The sequence below is a fragment of the Alligator sinensis genome, unplaced genomic scaffold (assembly GCF_000455745.1).
Source record: "Alligator sinensis unplaced genomic scaffold, ASM45574v1 scaffold1085_1, whole genome shotgun sequence".
Taxonomy (NCBI): Eukaryota; Metazoa; Chordata; order Crocodylia; family Alligatoridae; genus Alligator; species Alligator sinensis.
The window spans coordinates 730,451-748,176 of NW_005842611.1; the positions used below are offsets into that span (position 1 = coordinate 730,451).

The window sequence follows — 17,726 nt, forward strand, 5'->3', positions numbered from 1 at the left end:
TCCCAGCAGGGCAGTAGCAGAGTTTCTGGGTTCCAGCCCAGTGACTCGCAGCCTCCACCATGTCAGCACCCCAGTTTCTCATTACCTTCCTGGAAACCCCTTTCCCTCACCAATGTGGGAATGACAGGCTGGTCACAACCCCAGGCTGAGACCTCATGATCCAGATGCAGAGATGAGGCAGCTGTGCTAGGAGAGGCCGCCCACCCCTAGCAGAACTAATATATCAAATGCAGTGAAAGGCCACACGTAGGGCCTGCTTCCTCCGCCCATGCTGTCTGGCCTCACCTGACATAGCCATGCCCGACTCTGGGCAAGAAACGAAAGGCAATGCTTGCTCTCCAGAATTAAGCTACTCCATCCTGACCACTAACATAGAGACTTGCCATTGTTCCCCATCTCCCTGCTGCTGGGCGGGAGGGGATGGACCGGACCCATTCCCAGTGCTGCTGGGACCACAAGTCATTCAGCCAAGGCAGCTGGGTCAGGGCACAAAGGCAGTGGCAGGCTCCATCATCCTGTGGACGTCACCGACCTGCACTGGCCCGGGCAACATGCAGCATATGTCCTGGAGCCTCCCTGCCACCATGCATGCCCAAGGCATCACCTGCCTCTGCTCATGCCTTGCCAGCCTGTTGTACTCTCAGGGTGAAGCATGCTGCTACTAGGTACAGAACAGCCCGGGCCTCCACAACCCCGTTTGAAATGAACCTGCCTCCTCTCTGCAAAGCCACAGCAGCCACCTGGTGCTCTCCTTTAGCCCCCGGCAGCCCCTCGCCTCTAAGGAGTCCTCCTGCCATGTCTCGCCACTGGTGTAGTCCCACAGAAGTGGGTGGTGTTATGTAGGGGAGCTATTTAGTCCATTCACTTTAATTAACAGGTCAGGCCACACAGTATGGGCTGGGTCAGACCAGCAGCCTGACCACAGACCTTTGCAATTAAGGGTGGGGGAAGCCAAAGAGGCCTGTTCTTATCCCAGCTCATTCTCTTTGTGCCTCAGTTTCCCCATCTGCCAAACAGCGGATATGGCTTTCTTCAAAGGGGCCGCCCTGAGACTGGATTCACGAATATCTAGTGCAGCGATTCTCCACCGACAATGGGACCAACAAATTCAGAGGATGAAGTGTGAGAAGAGAGGCAAGGAGTGAGGAGATGAACAGATAAGGGCAGGCTAATGCCTGGTTGCTCTCCCAGTCCCACTGCTAGGCCCTTCTGCAAGGAGGTACGCGCTATAATAAATACATTTGTTTTTCAAATGAGGGGTCACTCAGTTCACGAAAGTTATGGAGAGGGCCTTAAGTCTAAAAACATTGAGAGCCGCTGGTCTATTGTGTGCTGCAAGGCCCTCAGGTGGAAAGCAGCAGGGAATGTCAGTGTATTGTTGCACATCAGGAAACCCGAGGCCATGACAGCCGCACCTTCTAAGTGCTGCAAGACAGGAGCATGGCAGTGGCGTAAAGCACTTACACCAGGGCTCTCAACGTTTGTGTGCCCAAGGCCACATTCGAATTTAAAAGAAAAAGCAGCGGGCGCCAATATGACAGCATTTTTTGGTTGGAATAATAATTTTTACTGGTCGTGAAAATGCGCCTGGGCACCTGAATAAACCTTAGGGGGGCTCCATGGCACCCGCGGGTACTGCATTGGGAACCGCTGATTATTAGACCATCCACATGGCCACTGGCAGGGAGGACAGGTGTACTGACACAAGGTATAATCTCGCACATCTCAGCAGCCATCATAGTGACAACAGGACAGCAGAGACTTCAAGCCCATCAGCTCCTGGGGGATGTACCCACACTGAAGCCTGCCCAGCTGCCCCTTCCCTGCCACCTTTCCCACCACCAGGGAGACCAAAGCTGAAGCACGAGTCCTCCCCTCCCCCAGGCTGCTGCCCCCATTTCACTCGCTGTATAAACCCACCCTAATTCACCTGGTGCCATCACAACGAACCAGACCCCCTCGGACCCGGATGCACAAGGAAGCATGCCACCTGTCAGTAGCCAACAGTCATTCTCAGTGTCATCTATGAGCCCAAGAAAGAGCAGGTGACCAGTTGTGGTTGTCTTTCATCACAGCTGGGGGTGGTTGGGTAAAGGGCAGGGAGAACAGGGAGTCAATTTACTCACAAAGGGTAAAGAAGCAAAGTGTGCATGCATGAAGGAGGTGGAGATTACAAGGTCCCTTTGTGGAGGGGTCTGAAGGGAATCGAGAAGATAAGATGCGGTTGGTGGAGCTAGCTTCAAAAGTAGGAACAAGGAGGTAGGGACTTCAGCTGAGCAAGGGCTGGGCAGCAAGGGGGACTCCAGGTGGGCTTCCCTGGCACAGAGCAGGGCTAAGGTAAGCTGGAAGAGCAGCAGCAGGACAGGCTGCACCAGCTCAGACCCAGCTAAGAGGCACCCCGAGGAGGAAGAACAGGGCACGGTACCATGTGAATACAGCCCTACAGGGCTGCTAAGTGTCCCATCTTGTCTTGGGCTTCGTCTACACTTACCTGCCTCTTCTGCCTGAGCGCACAGGACCAAAAACTTTTCCCTGAAATCATATGAAAGCATATTTCTTCAGAAATATATCTCCTTCCCTCAGAGAAAGGCCAAACCATGGCACGTCTCCCACCTCCCCAAGCCTCAGTGCTGGGACACAGCATCCTATTTCAAGGTTACATTTCTCTAATTTCCACTTCCAGCCACTGGATCTTGTTATGTTGCTGTCAGCAAAACTGAAAGGCCCCACATTCACAGATCTCTGCCGTGTGCGAGTACCTGTACAGAGACTGAGTCACTGCCCAGCCTTCCCTTCCATGAGCTGAGTCGAGCTCCTGAAGCCTTGTATAGCATAGCTAGCTCTCCAGCTCCTGAACCACCTTCATGGCCCTCTGAGTATTTCCACATCCTCCTTGAAGCACGGGCACCAGATCTAGGCACAGTCCTCTAAGAGCTATCTTAGTAATGCATCCAGGGTGTAGCCGTATCAGTCTAAAGGAAAACGCAATCAGCAATTAAAGAATTTTTTTTTGCAAAAATCTTGTTGGTCTAATAAAAGATATAATCTCTACTTCAAGTCCTGATTATTTTAGTAATGCTGCATACCGTGACACGATGCCTTCTTTATTCCTCCCTGGCATTACTCAGCATCTGATGAAAGAACTTGGGTTCATGAAATCTTGTGCGCTCTCTCTATAAAAGTGTATTTACTTAGTCTATGAAGGTGCATAACCCTGTCTTATTACTCCTTTTGTTCATTAATTCATATAGGTATTAATTAAAAATAACAAAGCTAGGCTGATGCTCGTCAGTGGGCTGAGAGCTCCTTTCCAAGTCAAGACTTACCGATCTGATGGAGAAAAGCAACATCTCCTCCTCCCTGCCAGTGCCTCCAGTATGGACTGGAACAGTGGAATGGGAGCCCAGTCCATTTGGTCTTTGGCCTCTCTGGACCAGACAGTGGGCCAAACTGGCCAAAGCACCAGCCAGTCACCAGTCTCTGGGTTTTGGTAGGATGCCACATTACCTGGTCTTAGCACCCCTTTCTGACTTTGAAATCTATGGATGGTTACTCTGCAAGCTACTCACAGCATCACAGGTTCTTTCTTCACCCATATGATATCCGAGTGCTTTCCCACCTATTATCATGCTAGTGTTGCAGGTGATGCTGTAGCCATGACAGACCAGGATCCATGCAAGAAGCAAGGATATTTGTGTGATATCTTCTACTGTACACAGGCAGGAGGCATATAGACAAATTTTCAGTACCAAGTACCTGTCCTCAGATCTCTGGGGAGAGAGAGGACTGGATTCCTGTTCCACTTTTCCTGGCCTGAGAAAGGGGACCTGGTACCCAAAAACTTGTCTCTGTCTTTCCCAACTATAAAAGTTGGTCCAATAAAAAAAAACCCCAAAAACCATATCACTCACAAAAGTCTTTGCCTTACCCACCGAAGGCATTTTACAAACATTGCTCATGTAGCCCCATCACCACCAAGCACAGCCACCACTTGGGTGGAAGGCAGACACAGATACAACTTAGGCTCGAGAGGAAAAAAAAACGTGAAATCACTGTATGGAAAGACCAAACAAACACTAGCTGGCAAAGAGTCAGCCACAAAGTACAATAATTAAAAGAGGCAATGACTCCTAGAAACTTCCCCTGGGCTGGATTGTCAGAGATAGTTGGCCCTTACGTAAGCTAAATAGCAGACAGATTGTCTTGGCTGGATTTTCCTGTTAGGGACTATAAGCAGGCCCCTCTCCTAGAAGCTGTGCCCGTGATAATCTGACCAATAAACACAATTCCCTACTGACATAATTATTCAGGGCCTGATCCTGCTAACACGCAGGCACACGGGCAGATTTACAAAGCATTGAGCCTTATTTTGCATGGAAAGTTACCCCTGGGCCAGAGGGGGTGTGTAGGATGGGCTCTGCCTGTCTGATTTTCAGATACATCGCTCTCCCTGCTCCATTTTACATGGTTTCCACAAGGGAAACACATACACAATACATGAAAGCCAAGGCCTGGTTTGGTAATTACACTTGAGAAGCCACCTCCAACGTTTTGACCTGGAAAAATTCAAAGTATCCAAAGATCGAAACACCAGCCAAGGCAGAAGGGGGTTTTAACATGTCCTTCTCCAGAAGGAAATAACCCCTGTATGTCACCCCCCCAGATGTCAACTGTGCTCACGCTCCAAATTCAACCAAACTATGACCCCCAACCCTGCAAAGATTTTGTGACCTATCTACTGTGATATACCGTGGCTTCAACACAGCTACTCACAGGGCACGGTGTTAAGCAGCTGGGCCATCCTTTGAAAGATCAGGGCCTTTTCTCCCATCCATCTCTCTCTCAATTCAGCTGAGACCTGAGCTACCCTCAATTGCTTTTTTTCTTGCACATTTCTCCATTTAGGGCTCCCTTCTTTTTTTTGATTAACCCCATTTAGTAGTTTGGGGTTGGTACTTTGAGCACAGGGAAGGTAGCTGTAGTTAGTTAGCAGTGTTAGTCTGACATCAAGATAGATTTGTACCTTAAAAACTAACCAAAGTAGATACACACACACACCTCTCCAGGACTGGCACCGTGTGTGTGTGTGTGGGTGTGTGTGTGTGTACCAAAGTAGATATGCGTGCACGCACACACACACAGTGCAAGTCCTAGAAAGGTGCGTGTGTGTGTGTGTCTACCAAAGTAGATACACACACTCCTACCACCAGACCTGTACTTTATCTGGGCCAAGCACCCTACCCAGCGCCCCTCGGACTCTATTTGCATGTGGGTGGCCCAGTGCTCAAGCAAGAGGACTTGGCTCCTTTGACCACCCCACCCTCCCGACTCAGCTGCTTCCACTTACCTCCGCCAGCGGAGACTCACTCCTCAGATGCCCATCGCCAGTGCTTCGGCAGCCCCCTCCCTTGGGCACCCCCCTCATCCCTATAGACCTTTCCAGGCAGCTACTCTTGGATACTCTGATCAGGGGGCTATGAAAAAAACCACAAACCCAACCATTTAGAGCCAGATGGGGCTTTGTGGGATTAAATACTTAGCATCTGTGGCCCATCTAAATTTAGTGCACCATGAAATAGTCAATGGCGTTATATATGTAACATGTAGCAGGGGCCATATATGGGCCCTGCTATGCATTCACATTGAATCTGGATAGAAACCAGTCACAGAGTTGTTACACGTTTTCAAGCACCACCTTTACAGCAGGGGTTTTTCTTGTTGGTAATAGCTGAATAGCCATGTTTATGGTGTGGCAGTTACTTTGCAGGTGTGGCTGGTCTCCATTTATTATGTGATTAACCAATTAATGTGATAATTTGCATTTATGGCTGTTCTTTGCATCTGAGGCCCCTCTAAATTTACTGAGTGATTAACCAGTTAATTGCATAATATATGTAATTTGTTGCAGGGGCCTTAATTACTTAAGGGCCAGATTCTGATTGGAGTCAAAGCCCATGTCTCTGCTGATGCACATAGGCCTCTCTCACACATTTAAATTAAAGCTGGATAGAAACCAGCTACAGAATTGTTATACATTTTCAAGCACTAACTTTGTATCGGGTTTGCTGTTTTTATAGCTAGACAGTCATTGTTATAGTGCGGTACTTACTGTGCACCTGTGGCTGGTCTACATTTATTGCGTGATTTACCAGTTAATTGTAGGTTAAATACTTAGCACTTGTGGCCTGTCTAAATTTATAGTGCCATTAACCAGTCAGTTGCATAATAAATGTAACATGTAGCAGGGGCCATAGATACAGCTCTGTGGGCTTAATAAGCTTGCATCTGTTACAATGCAGTCAAAATAGGGCTGGATGAGCCCTAACTCTGCAGTTAAGGAAGAGCAAGACCAAGGAAGTGCCTAAAAATTATAATAATAATATTCCAGCCCTTGAGTTACTGGCCTTGGTATTGTCACAGGCACTGTCACATAATGGATATGCTGCAGTGTGCAGACCTCTTGGTTTTAAGGAACAAAACTTATCTAGGCCATTCAAAACCATGGGGGTGGAGGGGAAAGGACAGCATTTATGCTACAGAGAGACATAGGGATGGGTGAGGGAAGACGGGACAGTGAACAAGGGGCTACCGTAAGCACGACGTCTCCGAGTGCATGCGTGTCTCCACTTCTGAACCCCGGGTAAAGGAGCTGGGCTCCATAAACACGGCCCCAAACATCCACCTACGGTATTATAGTTGTACCTGCTGATTTGTAGGGCCGTGCGAAGCTTCGGGTGCTGACTTGATTTGGAGGAGATCCGGTCTAATTCAGAAGCAAATACTAGCCGATTCGGAAGCCCAGATGTGAAGCCTGAATCTGAAGCGAATGCTAGCAGCTTTGCGCAGACCTACTGATTTGTTTTAGAATGAGAAAGCCCTGGCCTTAATTTGCTGGCCAGCAGCTGAAAACCTTTGGATATAATCAGCATCCTAGAATCAGAAGGACACTCCCCAGTAAATTTAGATGGTTACATGTAGATTCATTCTGGGGCTCTGTAGCACAGCACTGTCCCTGGAAGGGGTTTGAATGAGACAGCCTTGATTGTGCGAGGTGGAGATTGAGTATCCTGCCCAACCCAGGCACAGGCTGGCCCTGAAGATGGTGAAGAGGAAGACGTTGGAGTATGTCATAGCTCCTAAAATCAACCCCAAGGGGCTCCTGAATGAGTCAGCGGCTCACTGGGGACCAAAGCTAGGGAAACCAGTGGCAGTACGCCAGTGGACAATGATGACTTTACATTCATATTCTATGAGGATGGACTAAGTAGGGCCCTCACTCTTCCTCTTTCATTCCATGCTGTGATGCTTGCTGCAATATTAGCTATCACAATTTAACGTACCCACCCTCCTCCTCACTCCACCAGAACCCCCAGAGGATCAGCAGCCAGCTGCATCTGGACATGACCCATAGCTAGGAGGCATCGGGAAGAGAGAGATGCTAACAACCACGGTCCGGCACCCCTCATCTTTCACAGAGATCACATTGCTTCCCCCAGGTTCCCTGCGGGTCTCCTGAGCATATTGTTTTCAAACCCACTTCTCTTCTGTGTAGGAGAGCAGTGCTTTATTGAAGACTTATGAGCCTTTGAGAACACATTAGCCAAACATAGATGCCTCTGCACAACCGGTGGCCCAGCTCTTACAATGAGTACCACAACCAGGCTGAAGAGCAACATGGAACACTTTGTTTTTAATGTATAGTCAGAGACAACCTCCCCCACGTGGCCCCCAGCCGAGTCATGGGCACTGAAGGGCCTCTAGCTACGGCAGTACCCCCAGACCTCAATGTAAAGCGCATTTCTTCAAATTCGTCCACAAAGAAGGAAACAAAATAATAAAATAAAGTGAGTTAATTTTTCCCAGAGACACACACATAATCAGACGACCAACCAATGGCCAACTCAAAGGTGGTGTTAATTTTCTGGGTTGTTTTTTTTTTTTTTTTCCTTCACTTTCTTTTATATAGAGATATATATTTTTTTCTTACTTTAAAACTTTTTTTTTTTTTTTAAAGTTTGTGTTGTGTTAACGTCCCGAGCTGTGTAGAGAAGGGGAAATGAAGAACGCTTGTCAAAACAGCTTCCCCTTGGAATATCCAGACTTGGAAAAAGACGCTGCAGCTGTTAAACTTCCCGTTTGTTTGTCTGTTTATCAGTGTCTCCAACATGGAAATAACCCAAGGAAGGAGGAAAAAAAAAATAATATGCAGGAATTGATTACACAATTACCAATAAACTCTATCATCTCTTAGAAGACCAATACACAGCTAACTCCATATACAGCATGCAGTAATGGCAGAAGGACCCTGCTGAGAAATAATGTGGCTAGAACTCTAACGAAAAATAATAATATATATATATGTATATTTATATATACTGTATATATATATTCCATAAAAAGAATAAGCATATCCATCCAACTCAACACACAGCGAACATCACCCTTTCCATTTCCAAAACAGTATGTAGATAGCACAGTATCTTCTGCGTCGTACACCAGAGTAGAAGACGGAGTTTCTGGTAACGCTGGTGGAGGAATTGTTTGTAAAACCATGGGGTTTTTTTTTGCAGGACGCGATAATTCACACCGATTTTGCAAACAAAACTGACATTCCAGCTCTTCTAAACCTTGTTAAGAAGACCACTATTCATTCTTTGTGTTTTTAATGCTTAATAAACATACTTCTCTTCTCCTTTTTTTTTTTTTTTCTCTTTTTTTGTGTTTTTGTTTTTTATGAACTAACAGTTCTAGGCTCATATCAGAAAATATAATTAATAAAATTAATAATGAATCAGAACCCTTTATTATCCGTGATGTCCGTGTGTAGTAAAATGAATAAATGTTTAACAATCTGTTTGCTTTCTTCCTTTTGTCATTCATGTCATCGTCGGAACTTTTGTTTTTTTATATATATATATTTATATATATATATATCTATAGATATATAGTAACACAAATGGCGGCACAGGTCATGAAAAGGAAGGGGAATCTCAAAAAAGCTGTGCATCTGGATAGAAGTGTTGTGTGATGGGTGGCCAATGTTGCAATCCTCCGTGAGACAGATGGGTGGGAAAATACGACCGAGCCAACTGCCTTAGAGCGGGGTGTTGGGGGCGTGAGAAGGGAAGCTGCTCACCCAAATGTACTCATTGGTCCTCGGTTCCTGCACAGTTGCCCGTTGAAGAAAAAAAGAAAGAAAAAGACTCAGTCGTGTTGAAACATCAGCAGAAATTTTTGGGGCTTTTTTCTTCAAAATTCCCTTTGATTTCTCTCTCTCTTCCCAAATTTCCTGGTAATTATACTCTCTTGATTATTAGGATATTTTTTTTTCTTACAAATCGCATACTTCTTCTTGTTGCTGTGGTGGTTGCTACTCCGTGAAATCAGCACTTAGGTCAAAACTTGAGGAGCAGGTGCAGGAGCAGGAGGGGAAGCAGCCAGATGCAGCCGGCTCTTCTTGACGCACCGTTGTTCCCATCATGCACTGCGCCAGGACCTGCAGGAGGCAGAGGGACAAAGCCAAGGGCATCAGCCAAGACCCATTGGGAATTAAGCAAAATTGCCATGGTTAGTGCTTAGAAACATGGGGGAACAGATGCAAAAGTGACTAGTGATTTGGGGCACCTCAGTTCTGCCGGTGCCTGGTTTGAAATGCTTCCTAGCATGCCTGAAAAGGTGACAAGAATCTGCTTTTTAGGTTCATTCATGCATCTCTCCATGGGGTGCCCAAAACCACTAGACTCGCGACAATATCTGCCTGAGAAATCAGAGATGGCAAAACCCATTGAAACATTCAGCCCATCTCCTGAAGGTCAACCCGGGAATGTCCCTGCAGTGCAGTCACGACTGCTTCCTCCAGCCTAGTTTTAGAAAGCTCTGGCAATGGAGCTTGTAGACCTCCAGTCTAAATTTCTTCTTTCTTAATTTCATCCTACGAGTCCCATTTATACCACAAGCCTCTCTACGACTCAGTGCAACCTGCTTCTTTTCTTTACTTCCCTAAGCAAAGGGAAAGCTGGTAGGGGGTGTCCCAGAAAGAGGTGCCGAAGGTGTTACGCCAGATTATCTGAGAATTTCTCTCTCTCACAAATGCAATAAAAGGCTCACTCTGCAAATAGCTTGTGGCTCGTTTCACTAGGGCTTGTGTTTGATCCCAGTGGAGCTCCGTAAACCAGCTGCATGGGCTGTCCTTAGGTGGAAGCTGGTTGGCATCTAAGCATGCTGATAACCCCACGGCCCGTGCGCCCGGGGCAGACGAGTTTCTGGACGTGCCTTGAGAACCTGGAGTTCCCTTCAGCTGTGCCCTTCACACATGCAGCTGGGGGATGCGTTTGCAGGTGCATTTTGTGTCTGACAAAACCCAAGAGTGAACTCTGCTCCACACGCCAACATTTGCAGCTGGTTTCTCTATAGAAGAGCATGTGTTTTGTCAGTGAAAAATGACCTCCAGCTGGGTCCGCAGCGGAGGGCCGAGGCGAGCACTTAGAGACTGGACATGCTGTGGCGAGAGACGTAAGGGCTGTTTCCTCAGCTAATGCCATCTCACTTTCTTTCCCTTCCTCTCTGTTTATCAGCAGAGGCAACGGTAGGATCACTTATTTGATGTCCTAGCTCCCCAGGACCATATCCAGCCCAGGAGAAGGAGAAATGCAACAAAAAACAGAAAAGCAGTAGGACTATCCCCACGTGCTCAATAATAATAATAAAAAAAGTTATTTTTGAAGCAGGAAACTGAACACAATGATCATGCAGAGAAGACCAAACTATGCCCGCCGGTCCCTGTTTTGGAACTAGCCTTTGTTCTTATCACTCCTTTTCTACGCGACTCACTTTCCCATGGCACCATGGACGTTTTCATGGACACGAGGCCGAGCCTGTCATTAGAAGATGTGTTCTTAAAGAAACTCATAACAATCTTGTCTGTCATTTTTAGTAACAAAGTCTCCTGAGCCCGAAGTGTCTTGCTTGCTGCTAATTATCCCCTCTTGGAACATGCACCAGAGCACGCCAAAGGAAAGGAGAGGAGATGGAGGGAGAAGGCTGAAAAGAAAACAAAATTGCTCTTTTTTTTTTCTCACCGCCTAGTCTTCCCCAGTATAAAGCCATGAATTGGATTCTTGCAGCTGAGGTCTACCAAACAATGTGCACATTACGGCACTCTCAGAGTGATTTTGGTGCGGGTTTCAAGCACCCCAAAAAATGGACATACAAAAAACTAGAACTCTTGGTTCCAAAATGATACCTTTTATTAGACCAACTTGGAAATTGCAAGAAAATTGTCCTCTTGCAATTTCCCAGTTTGTCTAATAAAAGCTATCATTTTGGAACCAAGAGTTCTAGTTTTTTTGTACATCTTATTCTCTCAGACCAACGTGGCTACCAGGTACAAAAAAAATGGAAGCATTCAAAATCCACGGCCAATTTTGAAAACCTGGGCCACTGTCCCTTCATGAGTCCCCCAGTCAATCTATTGGGAAATGTGGTGTTGTGAGGATTAGGTGGTATTTGCAAATGGTTGGGGCAGGGGGAGGGGGAGCACTTTTTTTTTTTTTTTTACTATTGACCATAATAATGAAAACTAACAGGAAACCAAAAATGAAAACCTGAAAACTCGTATGCTAACGACCCAAGGCCAAACGCTGCGATCAATGGAGTAAACAGAGGTAGATGCAAGGACAGATTGCGATTCGATAATTGGTTTGTTTCATGCTGATCTTTCAGCAGTTCTCCCGAAATCTTAGAGGTCATTGTGCTTTCTAACCCACAAATAAATTAAAAGGAAGTGGAATACATAGTAAAGATCTCAAAATCGAGATTAAAATGTTTCCCAGTGCGATGACTGACTGACTGATTGATTGATAAGATTTCCTGCCAGGTAGCAGCAGCAGCAGGAAGTCTTATTGACAACAAGAATGTCAATGGGTCAGATGCAGTCAGAACAGTACCAGGGGAGTAGGAATATAAAATTGGCTTTAAATCTCATTTATGCTTCCCTGATCCCAGAGCTTCTCTAACTTGCACTAGTAGCATATGGTCCCAGAAGGTGATGCTGGTAACTGGGGATTGCTGGGCAGCTAGAAGTATCTTGGCCGTGTTTCCCTACCCCCAGGCTGGAAGGAGATGTGCTACCGGAGCTGCCCTGCGGTACATAAGATGGTGTGAGGGGACACACAGATGCCCTAATGGGCTGGCGGAGCTGGCAACGTGACTGGCACGTAAGCCTCTAAACTGCCATGCGTATGCAGAACTTAGAAGATCATGTTGACACAAGAACAAATGGGAATAAACAGGCCGTTTTTTAATATATCCTGGGATTTAAGAGCAGGTTTCTAAACATCAGAGGAGCAAGGTTCGGAAACATCCTTCCATCGAAGCAGGGTTGGCAAACAACCTAACTGGGCTTGGATGGAGCGGGACGGATTCACTATGTGATGTTCTGGCCTGGCACAGCCAGGACTGGACCTCATGACCCAGGAGGCCCCTTCCATGCTGACCTGAAAAAGATGTTTGGATGGAAAAAAATCAAGCCTACAAATGAAGCTAGATTTTCATTCAAGCAGCTCCCATTATGATATTTTTGGTATAGGTGACTGGTAGGGCGTACACGTGCCCCCTGACGGGGCCAGTGCCACCCCTGACGGCTGACACTGATGCTGCTGGTAGGGTCCATGACTTCTTCAGGTGCCCCCACAGATTCAGGAGGCACCAGTCACTCATGATTTCTGGCACGGTTTCCAAAATAATTTGACGTCTTGTAAGGACACAGAAATAAGAAGCCCGATTTTTGGAAGAGCCGAGCAAGTGAGGTGGATGCTGGAGGCTGAAGTGAGGTGGCCTCTGCTGTGTCTCTGGCTGGTTGCTCTCAGCCACCGCAGAAAATCATGGCTACTTCTGCTTTTTTTTAAATGTGCAGCTTCTCTTGTTAGACCGGTTCTAACTTTTTTTTTTCTTTAATTATCTCGACCGTTAAAAGGAAAAGTCAAGTGTGCCAGCGTTGGTGGGACAACAGGGTTTATCGTAATAGAGATGGACCCATCACCCCAGGGAGATGAAAGCCTGAGGCACCTGAAACTTGGACTGAACCTGATGAATGATGAGCCCTGGAGGGGACACACAGCGCTTTGGGTGGGGACAACAGAGCCCCTGCTCTTTCCTACTGGCAGGGCTGCATCCATGGCAGCATGGGTGATAAGGAACCTGGGGTGCTTATGCCTAGCTGAGGCGGTGGCTGCTCTCCAGGTTTCGTGCATTCATTGCTTCCAGCTCATTAGGAAAACATGTGACAGTCCGAAGAGGCCAATTATCCAGCCCTATAGTGTCCTAGAGAAATGTTATATGCATCAATTATGCTCTGAAAACATCTGGGCGGAATAAGGGCCTCAAATGAGACACATTTTTTTTTCTGAAGCATGGTGAATCAGACCAGAAAGTCCTCGTGATCTTTGTCGCAGCAAAAGGGGACAGAGCACGGGAGTGGGGGGGTGGCGCGATAGAGGACTTGGCAAGGAGCACACGGCATGCAGAGGAAAAGTCTCCTTACAGAAGATCCCTGCAGAGTGTTAGGCTATGAGAAAGGAGGACAGGCAGCAGAGTCCCTGACATGACGGAGGCTACATTCATTGCAGTTTTAGTTCCTGCTCCTAATTGCACATGCTATAGAATAAGACCCCTGCAAGCAGTTCTAGGCAAGCTGCAGGGGTCCCTACTAAGTCACAAGTCAGGGGTTCGACAAGCAAGTTAGTTTAATTGGCGCACTTAGGGGTGGCATGGGACAACAGATCGGTTCTAGTCGGCAGATCTCTTGAGGTTAGATCAACTGCAGGAAAATAAAGGGTGGAGGAGGCAGAGGGGCTGGTGGCAGCAGGGAAACCAGAGCTGGGGCAGCACTCACAGTTAAGGGAGCAGATTTTACTGACCTTTCCAGGGTGTCAGGGCTGTAGTTGTCTCTTCTAAAAATTAAAGAACAAGTCATTGTTAGGGCAGAAGATAAATGGAAAGGCTCCATTTAAAGATAGTTCAACTCACTCTTCCCCCTGCTCGCCTTGTGGGCTTATTGCTCAAACTGTGCCTCCCTCTTTATCCTCCGTGCGGCTGCTGCTAGGAATATTTGATAAGGCCTGTGTCTCCCTGGACTTGATTCCCCACTGCTTTGCTCCTGGTGGAATCATTTATCCCTGTGCGAAAGGATGGCCCCGCACCCTCGTTCTGAACTGGACTCCCTGGACACTCCTGTTGCACAGACATGAGTTAATAATATAGGCTAGGGACAGACATTACATATAAACTGGTTTAAGTGATCAGAAACTGGTTAAAACCTGTAACAGAACAGACATCCAGTGCACATAAACCAGTTTCAAAATGGTCAAAACCAGTTTGAGATAAACCTGGGTGAACGTTGTATCAGACTTAACTGATTGAGCTCAAACTGGTTTATGCAATGCCCGTCCCAGACCGCAATGTCACTAGGGAGGGGAGAATCAGCTCTGATGCAGACAGGTGTGTTTTGCAAATGCTCTCTGAACTTACAGCAGGCATGAGGGGCTGGGCCATTAGAGAGCTTGGGTTATTCGCCAAGTCTAGATCAAGATCTCAACTCACCAGAACTGAAGAGGTCAGACTCAAGCTCACCTCTACTTGCTTGGGCCATCATCCTGCCTCCCCTGTCCTATGTAGCACTCTTGAAAAGGAAAGAGCCCCATCTCCTGCCTTAAGAGAGATCATCTCCTGCTGGGGGAGGACAATTCGTAGACATCAGGCAGAGGGCCAGCTGTCCCCAGCACATTTAAGAAACCTGCCTGTTCTTCTGTGATCACAGAAATCATAGAAATTTAGGGATGGAAGGGACCTTGAGAAATCATCGAGTCCAACCCCCCTGCTTTGGGCAGGAATATTGCTGAGATCAAATGATCCCAGCAAGGTGTCTATCCAGTCTCCTCTCGAAGACTTCCAAGGTTGGGCACTGCACCACCTTCTTGGGAAGTCTATCCTCTGAAATATTTCAGTGGACTAAAGTCTGCTTTTCAAAATGCTCTTTTTTTAAATGAGACTGGCAGCATTCCTGGAAAGGCATACACACAAACACCTTCGCAATAGTACCTTAATACTAACTAGCACAAAGCTCTTTCTGAATACGATTATTAAAAAGAAGCCTGTTGCACATGTACAATCATTTGCATTTTCCCTTTTTTTTTTTTTAACCTTAACCATAGTATTAAATGCTGGATTTATAAGTATGCAAACTGTCTGCTGGTAAGTTTTATGGAGTCCTAAAGTGCTGACTGGTACTACAGGCCTCTGCTAGGACTGCATCCCTCTGCTGTGCTCCTGCTGAGAACTTGGAGACCACCAACAAAGTAGCCTGCCAACCCTGCCCTAAACCACCCAGCAATGCAGAGGGGTGAAGAAGGGGGTACCAAAGTGATGGGAGTGAGTTTAACTCAGCCGCAACGATGAAGAGGCATGAAACTGGGATCTTACAGATTTCTTCCCAGCCTGCCACCAGCCTCCTTCTCCATGCATGACAAGGGAATGCAAAAGTCAGAACTAAAGACTAACCAGGCAGAAAGGGGACTTCAACCCCTGTCCATACTAGGCCTTCCATTGACTGTGTGAGCTGCCCTGGCTAATACTTTAGACAGCGAGTTAATTAGGAGAAGCAAGTGAAATGAGAATCACCTCCAGGCGGCTGGAACCAGGAGGTCCCAGACTCTATATCTGGCAAGGCTTACTACCTGGAGCAAGACACCATACCTCTCTGCCTCCATTTTCCATCATGTACAACACTCTCTCCTTCCCAGGGGTCTTGTGAGGACTGAATTAGTTAATATCTGTAAGGGGCTTTCAATATGCAAAGCACTGTGAATGCAAAGAATGACCATCACTGTTATCTGAGTGAGATCCTCAGCTGGTGTAAACTGGCAAAGGTCCAGATCTGGCCCAAGGACTCACTGATTCTGGGTCCCTCTTAGTTTGGGCACCCCATCAGAGATACCACGGGTCCCATTTTGCAACGGTGCTGAGCACTGGCAGCTCCCACTAATGCTACCTGGAGCTGCAGGGGTGCAGCAGACTGGAAAATCACAAAAAAGGATGCCCAGCATTTGAGCCAACCAGAGAGCAGTGGCTACTTTGGCAACAGCCAGAATTCAACCTGGAGTACTCCTACATTAGGATGACACCGGTGAGGCTCTCAGCAGTGTGAAGCCGGGCTGTGCAACCCAGCCATGCAAGAGCAACTGATTGCATTACAGACCGGCCGTCACAGCTGGCAAAGCATATGGCGGTGTCACTAATCAAGTTCAAAGGTGCTCTGCCAATTAGCACCAGCTAAGAATCTCTTCCTCCTTCCATTTTCCTTCAGGGACACATTTAATTGTTGGTATAACAGCAGCATTGTGGCGGGGTTGAGTCTGGTCTGGAGTGTCAAGATAACATGGCTTTGATTGGCACTTGGGTTATATTGTTATTATGATGAGGATTTCCCTCAGGCCCTTCTCTCCCATGTAGAACTATGGTCCCAGCCTTATTAATTGCATGGCAAATTGTAGATAGAATTATCTAATCATACTTGCTGGCGGCAATCAACATTGATCACAATGAAAGGAGAAATTGAATTGTACTTTTTTAGTAACAAAAAAAAAATATTTGGTTCCCAAAGTCTTGATCAGATTAAAGAGGCCCAAATTAGTGATTAAATTAAAAGAAAGGCCTGCAATAAGAATTACTGTGCATTACTTTTAAAACAATGCTTTTTTAAGGATATTTATTCATGATTAGCAAAGAAATAGGACAAGATCCCTGACAAAGTTTGTAGGACTCAGTAAACAGATTTTGGAGAAAGGATAATTAAAGGTCTGGTTCTGCTACATTTATTCACAGGGCTAAGTCTACTCAGAGAGTGAGCTGCTTCTCTTTGGGCCTGATTCTCTAACTCCGTACATCTTGTACTGTCATTTATAACCATGCAAAACGTTGCCATCGGTATGCTGGGGTAGAGCCACACAGGACTGTGGTAAACACGGTGAGAAATGTAGCTCCACGTTACGGACAGACTTGCTAGAGATTATCAATAACTTGGACCTTTGGGATCTTGCATGCATACGGATACTGGAATCTGCGATGGACTCCCGAATCAAGCTAAATAAGAAGGTAGGTTATTCCTTAAAGTGTTTCTTAGTCCTGTCTGCAATGGGGGTAATGGAGGGGGGAAAGTGTCCTTATGGGGGACTTCGACTTGGAGTTCATAAGCTGGAGGTCTCATGAAACCAGTGGTAAAATAACATTAAACTTTCTAAGAGATCTAGATGATGCCATTTCTAACACAAAGAGTATTATACCTGACACAAGGTCATTCTGTATGGGACTCATTATGATAGATAAGGAAGGCTTCATCACTGGACTGGAAGTTGGTGGTTGCCTAGGGACCAGTAATCATGACCTGATTATATTCACTATAAGCAAACAAAGGACAGGCCAGTCTTAACTAGAGCTATATATAGAATATATGTATACTTGTGTTTCAATAGGGCTAATTTCCAATTTTGAGAAAAAGTGATGAGTGAAATGACTTTCAGAAAGAAATAGACAAGCAAAAATGTGAAAAACAGGAGTTCTTTCAGGAAGGTTTATTAGGCGGCAAAGTCCGTTCTGTTTCACGGGTGAAAGGAAGATATTAGAAAAGAAATATAATATGTAAGAAATAGGAAAAGGGAAAAATGGAGAGCGGT

The 17,726-nt window shown here is 46.4% G+C and overlaps 1 protein-coding gene across 5 annotated transcripts in view; it reads right to left on the reverse strand.

Moving 5' to 3' along the window:
• Positions 1 to 7,554: 7,554 nt before the first annotated feature.
• NTM (neurotrimin) overlaps positions 7,555 to 17,726 on the reverse strand; it is a 258,741-nt gene continuing 248,569 nt past the window's right edge. For 2 of the 5 annotated variants that reach the window (XM_025214900.1, XM_025214897.1), the window contains 2 exons: positions 13,917 to 13,946; positions 7,555 to 9,496 (listed from right to left, as the gene is read on the reverse strand). In XM_025214900.1, coding sequence (XP_025070685.1) covers positions 9,396 to 9,496; positions 13,917 to 13,946 — 131 coding nt within the window. In that variant the 3' untranslated portion in view covers positions 7,555 to 9,395. Of the gene's footprint in view, positions 9,497 to 13,916; positions 13,950 to 17,726 lie in introns of all 5 variants that reach the window. The other 3 variants (XM_025214899.1, XM_025214896.1, XM_025214898.1) reach the window with 2 other exon arrangements.